This window comes from Entelurus aequoreus, linkage group LG10 (assembly GCF_033978785.1).
Source record: "Entelurus aequoreus isolate RoL-2023_Sb linkage group LG10, RoL_Eaeq_v1.1, whole genome shotgun sequence".
Classification (NCBI taxonomy): Eukaryota; Metazoa; Chordata; class Actinopteri; order Syngnathiformes; family Syngnathidae; genus Entelurus; species Entelurus aequoreus.
In genome coordinates this window covers 20,318,584-20,344,298 of record NC_084740.1, presented here as the reverse complement: position 1 = coordinate 20,344,298, position 25,715 = coordinate 20,318,584, and the positions used below count along the sequence as shown (strand labels likewise).

The following is a 25,715-nucleotide window of genomic DNA, read 5'->3' as shown; positions in this document are numbered from 1 at the left end:
GTTCCATACATATTCCGTACAATTGACCACTAAATGGTAACACCCGAATAAGTTTTTTAACTTGTTTAAGTCGGGGTCCACGTAATCAATTCATGTCCATCTGATTGTCGCGTTAGCTAACATATATTCCCCCCCTACACAATCTGGACTGTGGTCTTAACTTTGACCCCTGTTGGCTTTTACAATCTTTATCTTCATCATTTATTTCAACTTTATGTTATTCAAGTATGACATTTTTAAATGTAATTAATGTCATTGACAAGCAATTCTATTATGGTCATACTCTTGTTTGCAAGCGGCTACGATTTCAGTACTATTGAAGATCTTTGCTCCTTCTCAACTCTGTGGTAATATTCTTTTCACAAAATACAACCAATAGTACGATAATGTTAAATCTTACTTGTGAAAAGTAATCCCCCCGATTCCTATTTTCAACAGTCCACTCATTTGAGCAGGAAAACGCTGAACACCATCTTTGTTTTCTACCTCTCAACTCTCAGTTTAGCATCTTTCTTTTCTACCTGTCAACTGTCAGTTTAGCATCTTTGTTTTCTACCTGTCAACTGTCAGTTTAGCATCTTTCTTTTCTACCTGTCAACTGTCAGTTTAGTATCTTTGTTTTCTACCTGTCAACTGTCAGTTTAGCATCTTTGTTTTCTACCTGTCAACTGTCAGTTTAGTATCTTTGTTTTCTACCTGTCAACTGTCAGTTTAGCATCTTTGTTTTCTACCTGTCAACTGTCAGTTTAGCATCTTTGTTTTCTACCTGTCAACTGTCAGTTTAGCATCTTTGTTTACTACCTGTCAACTGTCAGTTTAGCATCTTTGTTTTCTACCCGTCAACTGTCAGTTTAGCATCTTTGTTTACTACCTGTAAACTGTCAGTTTAGCATCTTTGTTTTCTACCCGTCAACTGTCAGTTTAGCATCTATTTTTTCTTTTTTGATTGATTGAAACTTTTATTAGTAGATTGCACAGTGAAGTACATATTCCGTACAATTGACCACTAAATGGTAACACCCGAATAAGTTTTTCAACTTGTTTAAGTCGGGGTCCACCTTCTACCTGTCAACTGTCAGTTTAGCATCTTTGTTTTCTACCTGTCAACTGTCAGTTTAGGCTGCTCGCCGGCTCCTCATCACCACTTCAAGGTGGCGGCCAAATTTCTCGCGTCACAGCAGCCAATGCTGCGTCTACTTCTGCCTGACGTCATCAAACCGCGACGGATGTCCACATTGTCGCTGGCTAGCTAGCTCTCTGTAAAACATGGCGGTTAATATATAAACGCAGCTACACAAGACTATGAGGTATGAAGACACAAGGATATTAATTCATCGTGAGAGCACCTTTTAGGTGGTTGTTTCACGTAAGTACAAGGAAATAATGTTTTTAGCCCAGCGAGCAGACCAATTTGTCTACATTGCAGTGCTTCGAAAGATGTATACTTTGTTTCGATTTAAATTCAATAACTTCGAATGTGCCAATCTCTGTCTTGCTTTACCAGACTACCACGACGTCTAGTTTAAAAGTAGACCAACCTCAAATAGGGATAAAGTATGTTGTGTTTTTCAATCTTTTTTGAGTCAAGGCACATTTTTTGCGTTGAAAAAATGCGGAGGCACACCACCAGCAGAAATTATTAAAAAACTAAACTCAGTTGACAGTAAAAAGTTGCTGTCGCAATTGTTGGATATGACTTTAAAGCATAACCAAGCATGCATCAATATAGCTCTTGTCTCAAAGTAGGTGTACCACCTGTCACATCACACCCTGACTTATTTGGACTTGTTTGCTGTTTTCCTGTGTGTAGTGTTTTACTTCTGGTCTTGCGCTCCTATTTTGGTGGCTTTTCCTGTTTTGTTGGTATTTTCCTTTAGCGGTTTCATGTCTTCCTTTGAGCGATATTTCCCGCATCTACTTTGTTTTAGCAATCAAGAATATTTCAGTTGTTTTTATCCTTCTTTGTGGGGACATTGTTGATTGTCAAGTCATGTTCGGATGTACATTGTGGACGCCGTCTTTGCTCTACAGTAAGTCTTTGCTGTCGTCCAGCATTCTGTTTTTGTTTACTTTGTAGCCAGTTCAGTTTTGACGGCACACCCCTGATAATACCTTCATAATGATACTTAACAATAATTGATATTTATACTTGATAATGACATTTAAGATATTAGGGAATGCAGTTTATTTTCCGTAATAGATGGGATTATTATTATTACTTCGCTACACGGATACACAATTAGCTGCTAGTTTATCCATCAAGGGACTAAAAATAAACACCATACTAGCCGGAGGGTATTGACTAATCCAGTGTTTTTCAACCTTTTTTTAGCCTTGAAAAAATACAGAGGCACACCACCAGCAGAAACATTAAAAAATGAAACTCCACCAGGTTGTCTTTTTTTTTTTTTTTTTTTAGTTTGTTGTTTTCCTGTGTGTAGTGCTTTAGTTCCTGTCTTGCGCTGTTATTTTGGTGGGTCTTCCTGTTTTGTTGTTGTTTTCCTGTAGCATCTTCACGTCTTCCTTTGAGTGCCATCGCCTGACCTGCTTTGCATTGGCAACCAAGACTATTTCAGTTGTGCGGACGCTATCCTTCTTTGTGGGGACATTGTTGATTGTCATGTCATGTACGGAGACACACTGTAAGTCTTTGCTGTCGTCCAGCATTCTGTTTTTTTTTACTTTGTAGCCAGTTCAGTTTTAGTTTCGTTCTGCATCGCCTTCCCTAAGCTTCAATTACCTTTTCTTAGGGGCTCTCACCTTTTGTTTATTTTTTGGTTTAAGCATTAGACACCTTTTTACCTGCACGCTGCCTCCCGCTCTTTCCTACATCTACAAAGCAATTAGCCACCGGCTGCCACCTACTGATATGGAAGAGTATTACACCGTTACTCTGCCGAGCTCTGGACAGCACAGACACTCCACAACAACACATATTTTGCAGACTATAATTACTGGTTTGCAAAAAATATTTTTAACTAGGGATGTCCGATAATGGCATTTTGCCGATATCCGATATTCCGATATTGTCCAACTCTTAATTACCGATACCAACCGATACGATATATACAGTCGTGGAATTAACACATTATTATGCCTAATTTGGACAACCAGGTATGGTGAAGATAAAGTCCTTTTAAAAAAGATTAATAAGATAAATAAATTTAAAACATTTTATTGAATAAAAAAGAAAAAACAATATAAAAAAAGTTACATAGAAACTAGTAATTAATGAAAATTTGTAAAATTAACTGTTAAAGGTTAGTACTATTAGTGGGCCAGCAGCACGCACAATCATGTGTATCCCTTGCAGACTGTATTGATATATATGGATATATAATGTAGGAACCAGAATATTAATAACAGAAAGAAGCAACCCTTTTGTGTGAATGAGTGTAAATGGGGGAGAGAGGTTTTTTGGGTTGGTGCACTAATTGTAAGTGTATCTTGTGTTTTATGTTGATTGAATAAAAAAATTTAAAAAACGATACCGATAATTAATAAAAAACTATACCGATAATTTCCGATATTACATTTTAAAGCATTTATCGGCCGATAATATCGGCCTGCATCTCTATTTTTAACCCAAATAGGTTAAATTAGATCATCTCCCACGGCACACCAGACTGTATCTCACGGCACACTAGTACACTGGTTGAAAAACACTGGCATAGACCAACATCCAATTTGCTAAACGTTTGTTTCACGGTAGCATGTTCATACTACGAGTTTAGTTTGGTTTATTATTTCTTCGGTCAGTGGTCAACAAAATAAACAGTTTTACATAAACGAACAGTTGTACATTCATAAATTGACAATGTTACAGAGCGAAAGGGTTTAGGCTGAAGTTGAACACTTATTTGGCCTAACCCTATAAACAATGTCACATACAAGATGAGCTTCCTAGAAATATAACATTTTCTTTACACAACATAAACACTGTTCAAATATATACACAGTAAAGACATGTAAAATATCCTTGTACACGTGTTGGTTAAACATTTATACCAATAATATACTATATACAAACAATTCTACTTCCATTATTATTTATATCCCACATTTAGTTTGTAATTAACATTGATCATAGTATTAACTACTGTGTTGATTCAAGAGTGATATATTTTTCCAAGACATTGGTCTTAAAGTGTTTTTTAAATGTGTGAATGGAACTGTAACATTTAAAGGAATGATCCAAGCTGTTCCACAGATGAACCCCCCTGACAGAAACATCTACTTTTTAAGCTCCTTCTTATGTTTGCTTTCTGAAAGACAGCTGAACCTCTGAGGTCATAGGGACTCTCCCTGGGTTTGAACCTCTCCTGTAGACACCCAGGCAGCATGTGGTTATGAGCTTTGTACGTCACAATAGCAGTGTTGAGGTCAACAAGATCGTGCAGTTTAAATGTTTTTAATTAAATAAACAGAGCATTGGTATGGTCATGATAATCTGCGTAATTTACAATTTTAATGGATTTCTTTTGAAGTAAGAACATAGAGTTGATGTTTGGTTTGTAATTGTTTCCCCCAGATTTCAACACAATAATTAAGATATGGGAGTACGAAATAATTATATAACATGTTGAAAGCCTTTTGATTTACAGAGATTTTAATTTGATGTAACATAGCAATAATTTTTGCCATCTTTGTCTTGAGTATATTTATGTGCAGTTTCCAATTCAAAAATGTTGTTGAATACACCCTTTCTATCTCCATATCCTCAATTCTTATGTGACACTGTATGTTATTTTTCCTATTTCCAAAAATGATGTATTTTGTTTTATTTAGGTTGATTGATAGTTTATTGGCATCAAACCATTGCTTTAGTATGTGGAGTTCACTCTCTACAGTCTCTAGGAGCTGGCCAAGGTCTTGCCCAGAACAGTCCAGGCTTGTATCATCAGCAAAGAGAATACTGTTGAGTTTTTTTAAAGACTTTACAGATATCATTAATATACAATATAAACAATGTTGGTCCCGGTACAGAACCTTGGGGTACTCCATATGTTATAATCTTTGTATCTGAATCTACATTGTTGATATGCACATACTGTTCTCTGCCACCAAGATCACTTTTCAACCAATCATGAGCAAGACCTCTGACACCATACCTCTGCATTTAATACAACATTTGATATACAATGACATTCAGCTGTCTTTCAGAAAGCAAACATAAGAAGGAGCTTAAAAAGTAGATGTTTCTGTCGGGGGGGTTCATCTGTGGAACAGCTTGGATGATTCCTTCAAATGTTCCAGTTACATTCACACATTTAAAAAACACTTTAAGACTAATGTCTTGGAAAAATATATCACTCTTGAATCAACACTGTAGTTAATACTATGATCAATGTTAATTACAAACTAAATGAGGGATATAAATAATAATGGAAGTATAATTGTTTGTATATAGTATATAATTGGTACAAAGGTTTAACTAACACGTGTACAAGGATATTTCACATGTATTTACTGTGTATATAATTGAACAGTGTTTATGTTGTGTACAAGGTGTATTTATAATATGTTGTGCAAAGGAAATTTCATATTTCTAGGAAGCTCATCTTGTATTTGACATTGTTTATAGGGTTAGGCGCAATAAGTGTTCAACTTCAGCCTAAACCATTTCGGTCTGCACATTTTCAATTTATGAATGTACAACTGTTTGTTTATTTTGCTGACCACTGACTGAAGAAATAATAAACTAACTAACATTAAACTGCTCATACTTTAATGGCATTGATGCTCCCAAATATTGACACATGTAACATTTTCTTACAATTACGACTTTTCTATTTTGATTGATTGAGACTTTTATTAGTAGGTTGCACAGTGAAGTACATATTCCGTACAATTGACCACTAAATGGTAACACCCGAATAAGTTTTTCGACTTGTTTAAGTCGGGGTCCACCTAAATTGATTCACGATACAGATATATACTATCAGATATATACTATCATATTCTAAATTCTAGTACTATAATAGCAATATTTTTTACTTTATCCTCATTTATTTCAGTATTGCCCTAATACCCGTAAGTTTATATCAAATGATTTCCAGATTGTAATTATATTCCTTTTTCTCTAACTCAGCATGGCCAAGCAGTGGCGTGAAGGACACTCAACGCCCATTTTGTGTGTCGGCACGTCTCCAGGCGCCGAGGGATTTGTTGCTTCAGGCTCAGAGAGCGGCGAGGTTGCTGTTTGGAGCCAAGAAGGAAACGTCGTAGGCAACCTCAAGCTCTCAGGTGACGATGACTGCACCAGCGTGGTGTTTTCTCCCGCAGGCCTACTTTACGCCTCGCACGGTGACGTCGTGAGCACGCTTGATTCCCGAAACCTAAAGGGCGCCGTGGAGGAGTTTGGCGGCGCCGGAGAGGAGGAGATCAACTGTCTGGCGTTGAACGAGACGGCTTCGGCTTTGGCCGTGGCTGACGACTCCGGGGCTGTCAGGATACTGGAGCTTCCTGGGAAGAAAGTGTGCAGGATTCTCCGCAGGCACACTAACATCTGCTCCTCTGTGGCTTTTCGGCCTCTCAGGCCCAACAACCTGGTGTCTGCTGGACTGGACATGCAGGTCAGAGGAGGAAGGAACTCTCATATTCAAACTGTTCAAAAGTACAAACCCTGTTTCCATATGAGTTGGGAAATTGTGTTAGATGTAAATATAAACGGAATACAATGATTTGCAAATCATTTTCAACCCATATTCAGTTGAATATGCTACAAAGACAACATATTTGATGTTCAAACTGATAAACTTTTTTTTTTGTGCAAATAATCATTAACTTTAGAATTTGATGCCAGCAACACGTGACAAAGAAGTTGGGAAAGGTGGCAATACATACTGATAAAGTTGAGGAATGCTCATCAAACATTTATTTGGAACATCCCACAGGTGAACAGGCAAATTGGGAACAGGTGGGTGCCATGATTGGGTATAAAAGTAGATTCCATGAAATGCTCAGTCATTCACAAACAAGGATGGGGCGAGGGTCACCACTTTGTCAACAAATGCGTGAGCAAATTGTTGAACACTTTAAGAAAAACCTTTCTCAACCAGCTATTGCAAGGAATTTAGGGATTTCACCATCTACGGTCCGTAATATCATCAAAGGGTTCAGAGAATCAGGAGAAATCACTGCACGTAAGCAGCCAAGCCTGTGACCTTCGATCCCTCAGGCTGTACTGCATAAACAAGCTACATCAGTGTGTAAAGGATATCCCCACATGGGCTCAGGAACACTTCAGAAACCCACTGTCAGTAACTACAGTTGGTTGCTACATCTGTAAGTGCAAGTTAAAACTCTCCTATGCAAGGCGAAAAACCGTTTATCAACCACACCCAGAAACGCCGTCGGCTTCGCTGGGCCTGAGCTCATCTATGATGGACTGATACAAAGTGGAAAAGTGTTCTGTGGTCTGACGAGTCCACATTTCAAATTGTTTTTGGAAACTGTGGACGTCGTGTCCTCCGGACCAAAGAGGAAAAAAAACATCCGGATTGTTATAGGCGCAAAGTTGAAAAGCCAGCATCTGTGATGGTATGGGGGTGTATTAGTGCCCAAGACATGGGTAACTTACACATCTGTGAAGGCGCCATTAATGTTGAAAGGTACATACAGGTTTTGGAGCAACATATGTTGCCATCCAAGCAACGTTACCATGGACACCCCTGCTTATTATCCCCGGGCGGTATAGCTCGGTTGGTAGAGCGGCCGTGCCAGCAACTTGAGGGTTGCAGGTTCGATCCCCGCTTCCGCCATCCTAGTCCCTGCCGTTGTGTCCTTGGGCAAGACACTTTACCCACCTGCTCCCAGTGCCACCCACACTGGTTTAAATGTAACTTAGATATTGGGTTTCACTATGTAAAGCGCTTTGAGTCACTAGAGAAAAGCGCTATAAAAATATAATTCACTTCACTTCACTTCACTTATTTCAGCAGGGGGCGGTATGGCGTAGTGGGTAGAGCAACCATGCCAGAAACCTGAGGGTTGCAGGTTTGCTCCCCGCCTCTTACCATCCAAAATCGCTGCCGTTGTGTCCTTGGGCAAGACACTTCACCCTTGCCCCCGGTGCCGCTCACACCGGTGAATGAATGATAGGTGGTGGTCGGAGGGGTTGAGGTGCAAATTGGCAGCCACGCTTCCGTCAGTCTACCCCAGGGCAGCTGTGGCTACGAAAGTAGCTTACCACCACCAAGTGTGAATGAATGATGGGTTCTCACTTCTCTGTGAAGCGCTTTGAGTGTCTAGAAAAGCGCTATATAAATCTAATCCATTATTATTATTATTATTATTATTATTAAGACAATGCCAAGCCACGTGTTACATCAACGTGGCTTCATAGTAAAAGAGTGCGGGTACTAGACTGGCCTGCCTGTAGTCCAGACCTGTCTCCCATTGAAAATGTGTGGCGCATTATGAAGCCTAAAATACCACAACGGAGACCTCGGACTGTTGAACAACTTAAGCTTTACATCAAGCAAGAATGGGAAAGAATTCCACCTGAAAAGCTTCAAAAATGTGTCTCCTCAGTTCCCAAACGTTTACTGAGTGTTGTTAAAAGGAAAGGCCATGTAACACAGTGGTGAACATGCCCTTTCCCAACTACTTTGGCATGTGTTGCAGCCTTAAAATTCTAAGTTAATTATTATTTGCAAAAAAAAAATAAAGTTTATGAGTTTGAACATCAAATATGTTGTCTTTGTAGTGCATTCAACTGAATATGGGTTGAAAAGGATTTGCAAATCATTGTATTCCGTTCATATTTACATCTAACACAATTTCCCAACTCATATGGAAACGGGGTTTGTAGAACTATTGAAGGAAAAGCTTAGAATCAAATACATACCACATCTGCCAAATATGGCCTTGCAACTTTTGAACTCCCAACATCCAGTGATTAAATGTTAGTTTATTTACAAATATTAATTTGTTAAATGGCTGTAATTCCTTTGAATCAGTGTTTCTTAACCATAGGAGCACCCAAAAACATCAGTTTCTCTGCTGTGGCCAGTATGGGCCTCAGCATACTCTGTTGTATTATACTTTCTCACCTCTTGTGGTCATTATGACAATATCAAACAGAAGACATTTCTTAAGTGCAAAAATTATGACTAACGATGTAAAGCTGTATAAGAATTTGCACTTAAATTGTGTCCACATTTCATTTAAGAAACGTTCATTTAGTAAGAATTCATTTTAGGATTGGGTAATCTAGGTTTAGCTTGTTAAACTGTCAGTATTTTAGATATAATTGTGTGAATGCTCCAAACATTCACACATATGGTTTTCTACACCAAAATTCATCTATTTATTATTCAACTACTTATTTTTCTTCTCCAGATTTTGGCGCACTCTACCTTCCACATTTTTCACCCGATTCAAACCGTTCCAACTTCAAACTGTTCAGTATATTTGGGAATCGCGGGCTTTTTCTTTGACAAATTCCCAGATATCCCAGAATTCCAGGTTTTCCGGGACATTTTTCCCATTCAAAATGAATTGGCCATTTTTCAAACATCCACCATTTCCACATTTATCAACCGATTCAAACCATTCTACCTTTGACATATTCCACTCATTCTGCATATTCAAACTATAATTTTTTTTCAAGTTCAACAAAATTCCAGGAATTCCCAAAATTCCAGTTTTTACCAAACCCTTTATTCAGGCTAACTCCTTCCACATTTCTCAACGCATTTCAACCGTTCTACCGTCAAAACATTCCTCTTAATCAGGACAAAAAACAAAGTTGTTTTTTCAACTGGAAAAATTCCCGTTTGTTTCCAAAATTCCAGGTATTCCGTAATACCATTTCTCAATTCAACATGTTACTAATTCAACATTTCTCGCCTGATTTGAACAATTCCAACACCAACCATTTTAACCCATTCAGACCATTCAAGTTTTTTACCATTTTCAAAAAAATTCCCGCTTTTCCCGAAATTCCCAATTTTTTGGGAAATTTAAATTTAAATCAATGGGACATTCTTCAAAGTTCTACAACTCCCAAATTTTTCATCTGATTCAAACTGTTCCAACCTGAAAATATTCAACATCTTCAGGATTGTGTGATCTACTTCAACAATTCCAAAAAAATTCCAGGATTTCAGTTCAACATCAGCATTAGAGCATTCACACGCAATTCTTTCAGGAATCGCCTCATCTAGTTATTGAATACGATTGAAATCAAGAGTAAAATTAAAGGCCTACTGAAACCCACTACTACCGACAACGCAGTCTGATAGTTTATATATCAATGATGAAATCTTAACATTGCAACACATGCCAATACGGCCGGGTTAACTTATAAAGTGCAATTTTAAATTTCCCGCTAAACTTCCGGTTGAAAACGTCTTTGGATGATGACGTATCGGTACCCCATTGAATACAATACAAAATAGCTCTGTTTTCATCTCATAATTCCACAGTATTCTGGACATCTGTGTTGGTGAATCTTTTGCAATTTGTTTAATGACCAATGAAGACTGCAAAGAAGAAAGTTGTAGGTGGGATCAGTGTATTAGCGGCTAGCTGTAGCAACACAACCAGGAAGACTTTGACTCGGATAGCAGACGCGCTAGCCGCCGACTGCATGGATGATCGTGGTGAAGTCCTTCGTCCTTCCGTCGATCGCTGGAACACAGGTGAGCACGGGTGTTGATGAGCAGATGAGGGCTGGCTGGCTTAGGTGGATAGCTAATGTTTTTATCATAGCTCTGTGAGGTCCCGTTACTAAGTTAGCTTCAATGGCGTCGTTAGCAACAGCATTTTTAAGCTTCGCCAAGCTGGAAAGCATTAACCGTGTATTTACATGTCCCTGGTTTAATAGTATTGTTGATCTTCTGTCTATCCTTCCAGTCAGGGATTTATTTATTTAGTTTCTATATGCAGTTAAGCACAATGCTATCACGTTAGCTCCGTAGCTAAGTTAGCTTCAATGGTGTCGTTAGCAACAGCATTTTTAAGCTTCGCCAGGCTGGAAAGCATTAACCGTGTATTTACATGTCCCTGGTTTAATAGTATAGTTGATCTTTTGTCTATCCTTCCAGTCAGGGATTTATTTATTTTGTTTCTATATGCAGTTAAGCCCGATGCTATCACGTTAGCTCCGTAGCTAAAGTGTTTCGTCGATGTATTGTCGTGGAGATAAAAGTCACTGTGAATGTCCATTTCGTGTTCTCGACTCTCATTTTCAAGAGGATATAGTATCCGAGGTGGTTTAAAATACAAATCCGTGATCCACAATAGAAAAAGGAGAGTGTGTGGAATCCAATGAGCCAGCTTGTACCTAAGTTACGGTCAGAGCGAAAAAAGATATGTCTTGCACTGCATTCTAGTCCTTCACTCTAACGTTCCTCATCCACAAATCTTTCATCCTCGCTCAAATTAATGGGGTAATCGTCGCTTTCTCTGTCCGAATCTCTCTCGCTGCTGATGTAAAAAATAGGAAAATATGAGCAGTCCTTCCTCCGGTGTCGTCACGCTACTTCCGGTAGGGGAAAGGCTTTTTTTTTTATCAGAGACCAAAAGTTGCGAACTTTATCGTCGTTCTATACTAAATCCTTTCAGCAAAAATATGGCAATATCGCGAAATGATCAAGTATGACACAGAATGGATCTGCTATCCCCGTTTAAATAAAAAAAAATCATTTCAGTAGGCATTTAATAATTCAGTGTTAATATTTGAGTGGGTCCCGACTCCCGAACATACCTGTAGTGGAAAAGTTGGGTTTCAAGGTCCATCTATCCATGTATTTTCTACCGCTTGTCCCTTTCGAGGTCGCGGGGGGTGCATTCGGGCGGTAGACGGGGTACACCCTTGACAAGTCGCCACCTCATCACAGGGCCAACACAGATAGACAGACAACATTCACACACTAGGGACCATTTAGTGTTGCCAATCAACCTTCAAAAAGGTGAAATCCCTCAGAGCTGAAAGTTGTTTGAAAGAAATTCAATCACTACTTCAACTGTTTTAGATCAAACCCCCCCCCCCCGCAAAAAACAACTTCTGAACCTAACTTATGTTGTGATCTTCGCCTTTTAGGTGATGCTGTGGAGTCTGCAAAAGTCACGCCCCCTTTGGACCCTCAACCTCCAGGACATAGCAGAGGAGGAAGATGACCATCAGCAGCGTCCCGGTCAGCTTTTTAACCCGCCGCTGGCCCACTGTGTGACTGTGGCCGGCTGTGGAAACATTTTGGCGTGTGCCGCAGAGGACGGGCGCGTGCACCTGCTGCGTGTGGGCAGCGGCTCCAAACTGGAGCAGCAGGGGGCGTTCAAGGCACACTGTCAGGGAGCCTCTCAAGCCCACTTTGTCAATTTCTTCTCCCATCCTTACTGGCTGGCCACTGGAGGGAATGACGGGCATGTGTCTCTGTGGGACATCAGCAAACACCCCGTGCTAACACCAGAGGGGGCGGCCGCTTCACACAAAAAGGGGAAGTACAAGGCAAAGAAAAAAGAGCAAGGTAAAGCAGAGGCACAACAGAAGAGTGAGGCAGAGAAAGATTCTGGCGCGAAAGTGAACATCGATCACGGGGACAAAATAAACTGGCTATGTCCTGCTTTGCTTAAAGGAAGGCCCAGTTTACTTGTGGCAGATCAGAGTTCCACTCTGACAGTCTACCCCCTGTCTGATCTATAGACCACTCTATTCAATATAGTTTCCACTTAAGCGTGCTTCGACTATACAGTCTTTTTCTTCTCCGTCTCCTTTCTGTTTGACTGTTTTCCTCCAACGCACATAACAGGAAATGCACTCTAAACAAAACAAATGACTCGTGCAATTCTGTGATAAACAGGACGTTGCTTATTTGACATGTTCATGGCCCAGGATGCATTAGTCAACGGCTATTTAACTGGCGGCCCATGAATGACATCACAAGTTTGAATATTTGGAGTCAAGATTTTTTCAGCAGCATCCTAAAAATAGAGTGCTTTTATCATATAATGGATCTTTGACTAGCACTGTTGCTTTATTTGTACAATGAACATTTCTTTGGCCAAGAATAAAGCAAAAGTCAATCTTAATTCACCTTCATTTTTTTATAACAACCAAGAAAATCTTTCTTTTGCAGAAGTAAATTGCTTTATAATTACAAATATGTTCTCAACAACAACACACATTCAATTGTTGGGCTATAAAAAGGCACAAAGCTTCCTGTCCAGGTGAGTCAGGTGACTGAAGAAATTGTAAACTTTTCAAATCAAGCTGAGTGTACAGACATGATTTAATTGAGCCTTATTTTCATCTTGAAGTGCGAGCAATCACTCAATACTTCTAGCTAATTAAACTTTTAGTCTTATTTTGACTTTGATTGCATGTTTCATTCCCAAGAGTCTTTGATGAGATGATAGTGGATACTGACTGATGTCCACATTTGAAGTTTACAGATGTTTACAGTTGAGCCAGGCTACTCTCCAAGCTCTGGATGTCAGCGTCTCCCTCTTCACCTTTGCTACCACGACCACTGCACTCCATGAATTCCACCTTCATTGGCAGCTGGCTGAACTGAAAGTCCTTGCCTTTCTTCCCAAGATAAAGGCTTCCACCCGCAGAGCCATCCTGGGAGCTGAGTGCTGCAGAGCGAGTCACCCGCAGCGTGTTCCTATGAAAGGACAAGGCAAGTGATTTTCTGTTTATCGTAGAAAATTCAAATCATTTTTGCATTTGACATTGGCAAGTTGAATTTTATACCACACACTTTTTTTAGGCTACTCCGCCTCCCAGGGGAGACAATTCTATTAAATGTCCCAGTTGTTCAATGTGGGGAAACATATTTTAGGGAGTGTATGGTAGATATTACGGAGTGTCCTGAGCTGATATCGATATCAGCAAAATGTACGATACAAGCAATCTTGCAGCGTGTTTACTTGCGTAAAGCTGAACAACCATTTAACAGCTAAATGTCCTCCCATAAGCACACAACTTTTAATATTTTCTTGTGTTTTAGTATAGTCGTGTACGAAGGGTAAACATGGTAAGCTATTAGGCTAGCACCTGCACAACAGCACAAGCTACACATAGCTCCTAATTGCCCTTAATTGAACAATATTGCCATCTGAAACATATATGTCAGTATAAACAAGTATAAAATAATATTAGTTGCATATTATTACCAGATACAAAGTCTCCAAGTTAGAAGCAAAATAGAATGTATCCAGTAACAAACGTTTTTGCATCATTCAATTTACGGCGTTGTAAGCTTAACTTAATTACTGCGACCACTGTGTCCTCTCAAAAAAACAAATAACCACTCCACTTCAGTTTGAAGACAGCGTAAGTCCCTTCCAGATGATTCAATCATCAATCAAAGTTTATTTATATAGCCCTTAATCACAAGTATCTCAAAGGGCTGCACAAGCCAATCTCAGATCCCGTATTTATTAATAAATGTTTTTATTACATACCATTATTCTGACTGATTTCACTGGATCAAGCCTTTTCTAACATTCCACATTACAAAATATTACAAACGTGTATTATTTGTGCTGATATCATATAGGGCTGTGCGATAATCGATATACTCGATATATTGCGTGTTTGTCTCTGTGCAATATAGAAAATGACTATATCGTGATATTCGAGTATACGTTCTCACGCAGTTGCTTTTAGCTGCGGGCGTTACACTACATGCGTTTCCCACTCTTTCTTGTCTCTCCTTCTCACAGAGACTTAAAACAAGCGCACCTTCTTACATACGTCACATGCTGTCACGCGTGCAACGTCAAACGCCCTCTGCGGCGCAGGCAGGTAGCGACATGGTAACGTTAGCTGTGATGCTAATGGTGCAGTGGTAATACGAGAGAGAGAAGGTGCGAATCTGGTAACAAATGAAGGAAGAATGAATTCCCAAGAAAAACAGCACAGGGTCCATCGTCTGGTGGTGGTTTGGCTTCAAGCGGGAAGATGTTGAACAATTATGCGGCAAAAGCATTGCTACAAAAAGTAGCAGCTCTACTAATGTAGCATCATTTGAAAAGTCACCCGCTAGAGAATGAAGAGTGCTTGAAACTCTGCATGTCAACATCTCCGGCCACACCCACAAAATGCCCAAGCAGCCATTTCCACATCAACAGCGTATGAAACAAATAGTCAACAACAAAAGGAGATAACGTCCGCAGGAACCTACCACATAGCGAAAGACATACACTATTTGATTTCCTATTATGCAGCTCATTTTTATTTGACACTTATTGAAATATCTTGTGTGACATCATGCACAAAAGTGCACTTTATTTGTTTTAAACTATTTTAGTGGCGTTCTGTACAAAAAGTGCACTTTAATTTAGGTTGTTTTGATATGCCATCTTAGTGACATTGTGCACAAAAGTGCACTAATAGCTTGTTTTAAAAATGTCTCCGACCATCTTGCACTTTCTGTTTTGAAATGACATGAATGTTTGTGCCATTGCTTAATAACTGTTTAATAAATACACTTTTGCTAATTGCGATTTCCCTCTTTGCATGAAAGTTTAAAATGAGCATATATTAATGCAGTATGAAGAAGAATGTTTTAATGTAGACACATAGAATCATCATACTGCTGTGATTATATGCATCAAGTGTTCATTAAAGGCTAAGGCAAAATATCCAGATATATCTCGTGTATCGTGACATGGCCTAAAAATATCCAGATATTAATAAAAGGCCATATCGCCCAGCCCTAATATCATATCAGATTACATCAGTATTGGCCACTTCTCAAAGCGCTGATGTCGGTATTGAATCGAGACACCCCTAATTATTATTTGGCCTTCCATGGGTCAGCGATTTGCAGCAACACTTATTTTAATGCATTTGTTCCTCCTCTGTCAGAGTATAATACAAATTGCAAAAAAAATCACAAGGTCCTAAGCAGTGTTGGGTTAGTTACTGAAAACCAGTAATGAGTTATAGTTACTAGTTACTTCATTTCAAAAGTAACTCAGTTACTAACTCAGTTACTTACACCAAAAAGTAATGCGTTACTTTGAAAAGTAACTAGTTACTTCTTTTTTTCTTTTCTTTTTTAAAAGCTCCCATTAATGCCCTTTAGCCTTCATTTCAGTACTGTTATTGCACTGGAGAATAATACAATGTGTTGATCAACTTGACATGCATTTGCATCACTGAACTCTGCTAAGCAATGTGGTCTACATACAACACACAAACAATGTGGTCTACATACAACACACAAACAATGTGGTCTACATACAACACACAAACAATGTGGTCTACATACAACACACAAACAATGTGGTCTACATACAACACACAAAGACAAAGATATGTTTCAAAGGCCAATCTGTTTCTGGCCAGAACAAATTGACAAAACTATTTTAAATAGCTGCAACATAATGGCACTTTAACTTGAACTTGAAGTAGATAGGATATTTGATCCAAGACACAACTTACATTTAACCAAAATGTTATTTTCTTTGTGCTCGACAAAAGAAAAGTATTGAGAATTTCTCCTTGTTAAAAAAATTGACTCTTGGCTTCGCCTTGATGTCTTGTTAGTTGTTATGATAGTAGCGTTTATGTGTGTGCGTGTGTGTGGCCCTTTAAGATATGACAGCGTGTGAGGTGAATGACGTCAGTGAGTGAGTGGGCGAGAGAAGTGAGTGACCGGCGACAGAGTGCGTGCAGGTGCTCTCTCTAGCTTGGTGGAGGGCTGCGTCCAATAAAGTCACAAAGTTGCAACAAACCGCCGGCCTCGTCATTCACCCTCAGCTGTAAAGACCACTTCCGGGTAAAGTGAAGGTTGTTAGCCCCGAAGGAACGTCTCCCCCTGCGCTCCTCAACTACGGTATGGGAGTCCCTCCCCGCCCCCACCCACACAAAGCACGTACGCCTCTTATTTTCCACCGCAGTGCTGCCACAAAACACACTCAGATCTTCAGTTTCTAGCCAATACTACATAAAAAATAACGTAAAATAACGCAGTAACGCATCATGTAGTAACGGTAACTGAGTTACTGAATATAAAAAATAACGCGTTAGATTACTAGTTACAGTCGAAACTAACGGCGTTACAGTAATGCGTTACTTTGTAACGCGTTAGTCCCAACACTGGTCCTAAGTGGAAAAAGTCAAGCTTCCCAAAAACTATAATATCGATATTTATCAATATTTTTTTCACAAATGTATTAAGACAAATCAAACTACCTCTACTTAAAATACACAATTATATTTTGGGGATTTCCGTAACAAAGCACCTGTGCAGAAAAGAGTAAAAAAGGTGAGAAATTTGGCTACATGCTTTGAATGGGGCAAAAGTAGTACCATCTGCTGGACAAATGTTGCACTTGCTAGTGCAAATGTGGAATCCAAAATTGCAATTTGACCAGTATTTAATACTGTACTACATTTTTGTCTTCATGAACAAGTGTACGGGTTGTTGTCTTGCTTTGCCATTTAGACAGATGATCATTCTGATGACACATTCTTTCAATGCTGCCAAAATGGCTTGAAAATAAATGAACAGCACAAAATGTGCCCTGGACATTAAATTAAAAGGGTCTTATTATGATTTTCTTTCTATATTTAAAACACTTTTTTGTGGTCTACATAACATTTAATGGTAGTTATTTGGTCAAAACTTTGAATAGATGCTTTACAGACCATCTTCAAACCTAATCAGGTGCACCGTTTTGTGGGCGGTCTTATTTACGTGCCTCCTCATCAGCCATTTTGTAGTTTTTAGCGCTTCCATAAGGAGTCTACTAACATAAGTTAGAACTATATGCTACTTTGTATTAGAAATAGCAACAGCGGGGGTGCATGTGCATGTACGAGCCAGTTTTCCCCAAAACAAGAGGACAGAGGAAATGTAGGGACTTATTGATTACAACATCGGACTGCAATGGCACACTCATGCAAAGCTTTCGGTAAATACTTTACTACTGTGGGCGAATACCAAACGGCTCGTTTGGCGTTAATATGAGGGAAGGCAAGATTGTTTTATAAATATCTACGCCATGCCTCCCTGGTTTCATTTGAAATTTTTGGGACTTGTGCAGGATTCAAATACACAAAACAGATACCAATTGGTAAGAAAAGTTGGTTTTGCAAAAAAGGTCCTCTTTAAAGAAAATGTTGCCACTCACATTTCCTTTTCCAGCTGTTGCTGAATCAGTTTGGCAGATTTTGCCATGGTGACGTCTATAAAAAGACCAAAATATTGTTTTATTTTTGGCTGCAAAATTGTATTTTTGCATTGCATAGTGAGTGAGCATGGTTTGACCTTGTTTGTTGCATGCCACCAAGAGAGTCGGGGTATTCCTACATATCACGGTGTCTGTCAGCAAGACATACAGGAACTCTGCCACGTCCCTCACTTCCTTCTGAAAGATGGCGCTGTCGACCACGAAGACAATGGCTCTGCATAGATGCGGATAAAGGAATAGAGGGAGAAGTTTGGTTTAGACAAATGACATTGTGTATGTTCTTTTCACAAGAAATACTGTAATAACCTATATACAAGAAGAACCCTCTATCTTAAGAGTTAGTCAATTAAATCATATATTTCTTAGCTGCTGCACAGTTGTTTTAATGACTCAGCTGCATTTATCACAATGATCTTACAAATCCAAGATTGCTCATCCGGATGATTATCTGCACAAGCACAAATGACAGGAAATAAAGATTTTAGCACAGATTTTTAGATCCATAAACACTGCAGCAGCACACTGTTTCACTCTATTGCTGTGATTCTCAAACTGTGGTATGGGTCCCACTAGTTGTATGCGGGCTCTGCCTAGTGGTACGTCAAAGAATCACCTAAAATATTGTAATGTAACAGTTTTATTTTCCTATATTTAAACTGTGTGTAATGTTACAATACACTTGCTAAATAAAACCTCTGAATTGTTTTTAATGAATACTTAGGCCTTCTACGATACTGTAATGTTGGTCGAAATGGTGGTACTTGGAGAGTCAAATGTTCTTAGGTGCTACTTGGAGAACCACTGATCTATTGCATTGGTAATCTCTTCCATTATTTCCAACATGGAAGTTGAGATGTTAGCTCTGTATCCATGTGGGTTGTCTCTGAGCGTTACACTTATATTTATGAATTTGTCCAATCTGTTGTTGAATAGGTTTTTGGTGATTTAAGAACATTGCAGAAGGAAACAGGTGGTGTTTGTTTCCAGTCTTATGATTTGATAAAACGTTTGCTATTTTTATTTTGTTTGGTGATTTGCCTGTTTGAAATGATAGATGCTGATATACATTAACAGTTCTGAAATCTCCTTAACCTTTTTTATTGTTTCCATATCAATTCCGTTTTAATTTAAGGCACGGCGGAGTTGGGAGAGTGGCCGTGCCAGCAACCTGAGGGTTCCTGGTTCGATCCCCACCTTCTACCAACCTAGACACGTCCGTTGTGTCCTTGAGCAAGACACTTCACCCTTGCTTCTGATGGGTCGTGGTAAGCGCCTTGCACGGCAGCTCCCGCCATCAGTGTGTGAATGTGTGTGTGAATGGGTGAATGTGGAAATGGTGTCAAAGCGCTTTGAGTACCTTGAAGGTAGAAAAGCGCTATACAAGTATAACCCGTTTAATCAGTTTAGGTCCGGGATTTACATATATTCACAATTTTGATTATTTCCTCTTTTGTCACGGAAGTGAGAAACATCAAGTTAGGATTTCTGTCTATAGGATCATTCAAGTCCTTAACTGACACAGGATCTGGTATCATTTCTTCCATATTTGATCCAAAATAATGGGGTTATAATCAACAATGCAAATGTTTTAAGATTTTTGTAGGAGCCAGAAATGTGTATATAAAAGGTCACCTGGTGTGTTTGTATTCGTATTCACAGAATTGAAGAGTGTGTCACATGACATTACTTGCGGTCACTATAAAGGAGCGTTTTTAATTGCACTTAGTATTGGTGAGAGGAGGAAGCTGAGCTGGGTAGCCATCATTTTTGTTGATCGCTTTAACGCTATTAGATGCTTAATGCTTTGGACGCCTAATTGGACACTGCTTATTTGGAAGCTTCGTGATTGCTTTATTGGATGCTATAGACGCTTTAATTACATGCAGTCTATAGACAAACTCATCAAGTTTATGATTGTGAACTCTGCATTTTGATTAAACCATTCCCAACATTGCATTCAGGAACTTAGTTAAGACACGTACCAAGTCCATGCTTCGACAGGCTGTTTTGGAGTCGCTGCAATTTTGTTCAAGAGTATAAATAGAGGAACATTTACTTTTTTAGGTTTTTGCAGCTAAGAAGCTATTTAATGTCACATAAAGAATGGCCTCTCATTAAAAGGCAACGCACGGATCTGAAATACTTTTTCCTAAGTGCCTCAAAAGAACGAAAATGTGAAAAGACAGTGTCATATCTATTTGCAATCAATTTAATCGGGGAGTGCTCTTGGTGTGAGGGAGAAGTGGGCACTGGGGATGAATGTTGTGACTGGGGAACAAGAGTGGGAGCAAATTTGTGAAAATGGTCACAAATTGACTAGCATTCCACTTTGGAAGGAATTTAATAGGAAGGTGAATAAGAGACATTTTAAAACACGTTTACATTTCCAAATTTAACAAGACAAAAACTAATTTGTTCTGAAAGCACTGTGGATAGGAGACCAGACCCACAAGTTTTGGGTCTGCCCAAAACTCAAACCATTTTGAGGGGGAATTTGGGTGGAACTCTCTAAGATTATTTACCAATACAGTGGGGCAAAAAGTATTTAGTCAGTCACCAATTGTGCAAGTTTTCCCACTTAAAAAGATGAGAGAGGCCTGTAATTTTCATCATAGGTATATCTATCTGTGTTGGCCCTGTGATGAGGTGGCGGCTTGTCCAGGGTGTACCCCGCCTACTGCCCGAATGCAGCTGAGATAGGCTCCAGCACCCTCCGTGACCCCGAAAGGGACAAGTGGCAGTAAGTGGATGGAAATAGCATTTGATATTTGTATCAATGCAGTTACTGGTAGTCTGTTCTCACCTGGCTGCTGACTTGAACTTCTCTAAATACTGTGGGCGCAGACTATCATGACCTGGCAGGTCTATCAGAGTCCAGGTAGCTCCCTGGTCATTGAAAAGAACAACATGCAGGTAAGTACATGGGGAAAAAAATACTCCATTTTGTGATAAACAAAACCTACCCTGTCATTTTTCGCTTTATATTGAGCACTACTGTCAGTAATGGAGGTCTGTGTCTGTTTAAACTTTCCAGACAAAAGCTAAGGGGAACACAATATGAAATATGTGAATGTTTGGAAGCATCCAGAGTGATGATGACAGTCAGGCAACTCACCCGGCTGAAAAGCAGCGTTTTGCCCGCGTCACACAACCCGACCAGCAACACCGCACTATGGACAGTTTTGCTTGTGAGAAAGTACCTGAGAAAGACTGGAAGGAGAAATAACTTAAATAGTCTTGATTGCTCTAAAACAAAGCCGGTGCGGGGAATAGCACTCAAAGGAAGACATGAAACTGCTACAGGAAAATACCAACAACACGTGCACGATCCTTTCCATCCTTTGTAACTGTGTGGAACAATTTTCCCTTGTGGATCATTAAAGTTTGTGTAAGACTAAGTCCAAAAATATTTTTCGCAAACCAGTAATTATAATCCGCAAATATTGTGCCGTTGTTGAGTGTCTGTGCTGTCTAGAGCTCGGCAGAGTAACCATGTTATACTCTTCCATATCAGTAGGTGGCAGCAGGTAGCTAATTGCTCTGTAGATGTCGGGAACATGGTTTGTCGTGATCACAATATGCAACCCACAGCGGGAGGCAGCGTGCAGTTAAAAACGTATCTAATTTTTAAACCAAAAATAAACAAAAGGCCAGTGCCACAAAAAAAAGGCATTGAAGCTTAGAGATGGCTATGCAGAACCAAACTAAAACTGAACTGGCTACAAAGTAAACAAGGACATGATGCTGGACAACAGCAAAGACTTACACGTCCACATCCGTACATGACAATCAACAACGTCCACACCAAGAAGGATAGCATCCGCACAACTTAAATAGTCTTGATTGCTAAAACAAAGCAGGTGCGGGGAATAACACTCAAAGGAAGACATGAAACTGCTACAGGAAAATACCAACAAAACAGGAAACGCCTGGACTTTTTAAATGGAAAAAAATTTGCCTTTGCTGAAAAAAGGTTGAAAAACACTGGATTAGACAAACTTCATTGATCCACAAGTGAAATTGTTCCACACAGTAGCTAAGTTACAAAGAATGGAAGGGATAATGCAGGTATAAAGTAGACTAAAAATGTACCGTAGTAGCAATATAAAATATAACATATGAACTAATTAGAATATTTAAGCTCCTACTAAAGTAGTAGCAATATAAAATATAACATGTAATATTTACATATTATATATACAGTATATAATATATACTGATATATTTTTATTAGGGATGTCCGATAATGGCTTTTTGCCGATATCCGATATTGTCCAACTCTTAATTACCGATATCAACCGATACTGATATATACAGTCGTGGAATTAACATATTATTATGCCTAATTTGGACAACCAGGTATGGTGAAGATAGGTCCTTTTTAAAACAATTAATAAAATAAGAGAAATCAATTAAAAACATTTTCTTGAATAAAAAAAGAAAGTAAAACAATATAAAAACAGTTACATAGAAACTAGTAATGAATGAAAATGAGTAAAATTAACTGTTAAAGGTTAGTACTATTAGTGGACCAGCAGCACGCACAATCATGTGTGCTTACGGACTGTATCCCTTGCAGACTGTATTGATATATATTGATATAATGCAGGAACCAGAATATTAATAACAGAAAAAAACAACCCTTTTGTGTGAATGGGGAGGGGGGTTTTTTGGGTTGGTGCACTAATTGTAAGTGTATCTTGTGTTTTTTATGTTGATTTACCGATAATAAAAAAAACGATACCGATAATTTCTGATATTACATTTTAAAGCATTTATCGGCCGATAATATTTCTAATTATTATTTTGTATATTTTTATATAAAATATACAATATATTCATAATCATCTCAGTTCCTTGAAATTAACATAAAAGTGAGACAAAAATGGTTCCTAATGACAAAACATGTGTTTTCATTCAGACCTAGATGTATGGTTTTTGAAAAAAGGCTGAGAAATAACAATGAATTAATATGTTGCAGCCAATCGTTGACCTATCTCAAGGTAATATTGACTTACTTGTTTAAAGTGGTAAAATTAGACCGGTTTTACAGTTTTGCTTGTGAGAAAGTACCTGAGAAAGACGGAAGGAGAAAGAAGAAGGTGCTTAAATTAAATTAGAGGATACATGATGGCTTTCACTTCAGTTAGCATCGAGCTCGCTTCCGGTCCTAATTCCTCAAAGACAAACACCCCTTTTAACCAACGAGCCCACAATTTGTGAATGCGTTGTAAAGCAAAGACTTCCATTAAGAAACTATACTGACGCTAACTTTCCCAAACACGCATTTTAGGCTCATCTTAACCCGCTTCAGCTAGCACTAGCATGCTAGCGAGCGATGAGGTTAGCTTACCACAGGTGATGATAACTACCGCCAAAGCGACGAGAAGTCCAATGACAAACACCGGGTCCTGCTCTTCCAGTTGCCGGCGTATGGACTCGATGTAAGGCTCAAATGGGTTTAATGCCATCTCTTCCATGTTGCCAGTGATGTCTGCCTCCATCTGTCACTTCCAAATTAGGCGATGAAGAGGAAAGTGGGACACGTCTACTTCTTGGCGACAAGCTTGTAGTTGGCTTCGTCTACCTGCAGGGGGCGCTGCGGTATCACGCATTTGACTAGAATACGTATATGGTGTTACTAGTCACGACTTGGCTTTATTACCACATAGTACGACCACGCAGCTTTACAGCTCAGTGACTTTTATCTCAAGTTATGGCGAAATAACACTTTAAAAAGTTGCAATTGGATTCTATATAGATATTGTGGTTCTTTTTTTATTTTTATTTTTTATTAAATCAACATAAAAAACATAAGATACACTTACAATTAGGGCACTAACCCAAAAAACCTCCCTGCCCCATTTACACTCATTCACACAAAAGGGGTGGTTTCTTTCTGTCATTAATATTCTAGTTCCTACATATCAATATATATATATAAACAGTCTGCAAGGGATGCAGTCCGTAAGCACACATGATTGTGCGTGCTGCTGGTCCACTAATAGTACTAACCTTTAACAATTAATTTTACTCATTTTCATTAATTACTAGTTTCTATGTAACTTTTTTTATATTGTTTTACTTTATTTTTTATTCAAGAAAATGTTTTTAATTTATTTATCTTATTTCATTTTTATTTTTTAAAAAAAAGGACCTTATCTTCACCATACCAGGTTGTCAATGAAATTAGATTGTTTAAAGCAGTGTTCCCCAACCGGTACCGGTCCGTGGATCGATTGGTACTGGGCCGCACAAGAAATTTAAACAAACCCCCCCCCCCCTTTTTTTTTTTAATGAAATCAATCAATCAATCAATCAATGTTTATTTATATAGCCCTAAATCACAAGTGTCTCAAAGGGCTGTACAAGCCACAACGACATCCTCGGTACAGAGCCCACATACGGGCAAGGAAAAACTCACCCCAGTGGGACGTCGGTGAATGACTATGAGAAACCTTGGAGAGGACCGCATATGTGGGTAACCCCCCCCACCCCCCTCTAGGGGAGACCGAAAGCAATGGATGTCGAGTGGGTCTGACATAACATTGTGAAAGTCCAGTCCACAGTGGATCCAACACATCAGCGGGAGTCCAGTCCACAGCGGGGCCAACAGGAAACCATCCCGAGCGGAGACGGGTCAGCAGCGCAGAGATGTCCCCAACCGATGCACAGGCCAGTGGTCCACCCGGGGTCCCGACTCTGGACAGCCAGCACTTCATCCATGGCCACCGGACCTATGCAACTCCCCCTCGCAAGGGACAGGGGAGAAGTGGAGAGAAGAAAAGAAACGGCAGATCAACTGGTCTAAAAAAGGGGGGTCTATTTAAAGGCTAGATTATACAAATGAGTTTTAAGATGGGACTTAAATGCTTCTACTGAGGTAGCATCTCTAACTGTTACCGGGAGGGCATTCCAGAGTACTGGAGCCCGAATAGAAAACGCTCTATAGCCCGCAGACTTTTTTTTGGCTCTGGGAATCACTAATAAGCCGGAGTTCTTTGAACACAGATTTCTTGTCGGGACATATGGTACAATACAATCGGCGAGATAGGCTGGAGCTAAACCGTGTGGTATTTTATACGTAAGTAGTAAAACCTTAAAGTCGCATCTTAAGTGCACAGGAAGCCAGTGCAGGTGAGCCAGTATAGGCGTAATATGATCAAACTTTCTTGTTTTTGTCAAAAGCCTTGCAGCCGCATTTTGTACCAACTGTAATCTTTTAATGCTAGACATAGGGAGACCCGAAAATAATACGTTACAGTAATCGAGACGAGACGTAACGAACGCATGAATAATGATCTCAGCGTCGCTAGTGGACAAGATGGAACGAATTTTAGCGATATTACGGAGATGAAAGAAGGCCGTTTTAGTAACACTCTTAATGTGTGACTCAAACGAGAGAGTTGGGTCGAAGATAATACCCAGATTCTTTACCGAGTCGCCTTGTGTAATTGTTTGGTTGTCAAATGTTAAGGTGGTATTATTAAATAGATGTTGGTGTCTAGCAGGACCGATAATCAGCATTTCCGTTTTCTTAGCGTTGAGTTGCAAAA

At 39.3% G+C, this 25,715-nt stretch overlaps 2 protein-coding genes across 2 annotated transcripts; one reads left to right on the top strand and one right to left on the bottom strand.

The window, feature by feature from the left end:
- The first annotated feature begins 1,229 nt into the window (after positions 1-1,229).
- wdr53 (WD repeat domain 53) lies at positions 1,230-13,245 on the top strand. Its single transcript, XM_062060270.1, has 3 exons — positions 1,230-1,366; positions 6,092-6,575; positions 12,053-13,245. The coding sequence occupies exons 2-3, from the start codon at positions 6,093-6,095 to the stop codon at positions 12,650-12,652; spliced, it is 1,083 nt and encodes a 360-aa protein (XP_061916254.1). The 5' UTR covers positions 1,230-1,366; position 6,092; the 3' UTR covers positions 12,653-13,245.
- srprb (SRP receptor subunit beta) lies at positions 13,039-23,763 on the bottom strand. Its single transcript, XM_062060271.1, has 7 exons — positions 23,513-23,763; positions 21,275-21,369; positions 21,123-21,200; positions 20,963-21,045; positions 18,237-18,373; positions 18,100-18,154; positions 13,039-13,616 (listed from the first exon to the last, which is right to left on the bottom strand). Exons 1-7 carry the CDS (start codon positions 23,661-23,663, stop codon positions 13,406-13,408), a joined length of 810 nt encoding a protein of 269 aa, XP_061916255.1. The 5' UTR covers positions 23,664-23,763; the 3' UTR covers positions 13,039-13,405.
- Between the last annotated feature and the right edge of the window lie 1,952 nt (positions 23,764-25,715).

What these genes read in the sequence shown, in the direction of transcription:
- wdr53 (XM_062060270.1), top strand. Translation starts at nt 6,093, where the DNA reads ATGGCCAAGCAGTGGCGTGAAGGACACTCAACGCCCATTTTGTGTGTC. An exon ending in CTGCTGGACTGGACATGCAG is followed by an intron (nt 6,576 to 12,052) that starts GTCAGAGGAGGA and finishes TTCGCCTTTTAG; the next exon opens with GTGATGCTGTGGAGTCTGCA.
- srprb (XM_062060271.1), bottom strand. Translation starts at nt 23,663, where the DNA reads ATGGAGGCAGACATCACTGGCAACATGGAAGAGATGGCATTAAACCCA. An exon ending in ATAAAGCGAAAAATGACAGG is followed by an intron (nt 21,046 to 21,122) that starts GTAGGTTTTGTT and finishes TTCAATGACCAG; the next exon opens with GGAGCTACCTGGACTCTGAT. An exon ending in CAACAGCTGGAAAAGGAAAT is followed by an intron (nt 13,617 to 18,099) that starts GTGAGTGGCAAC and finishes GTCCTTTCATAG; the next exon opens with GAACACGCTGCGGGTGACTC.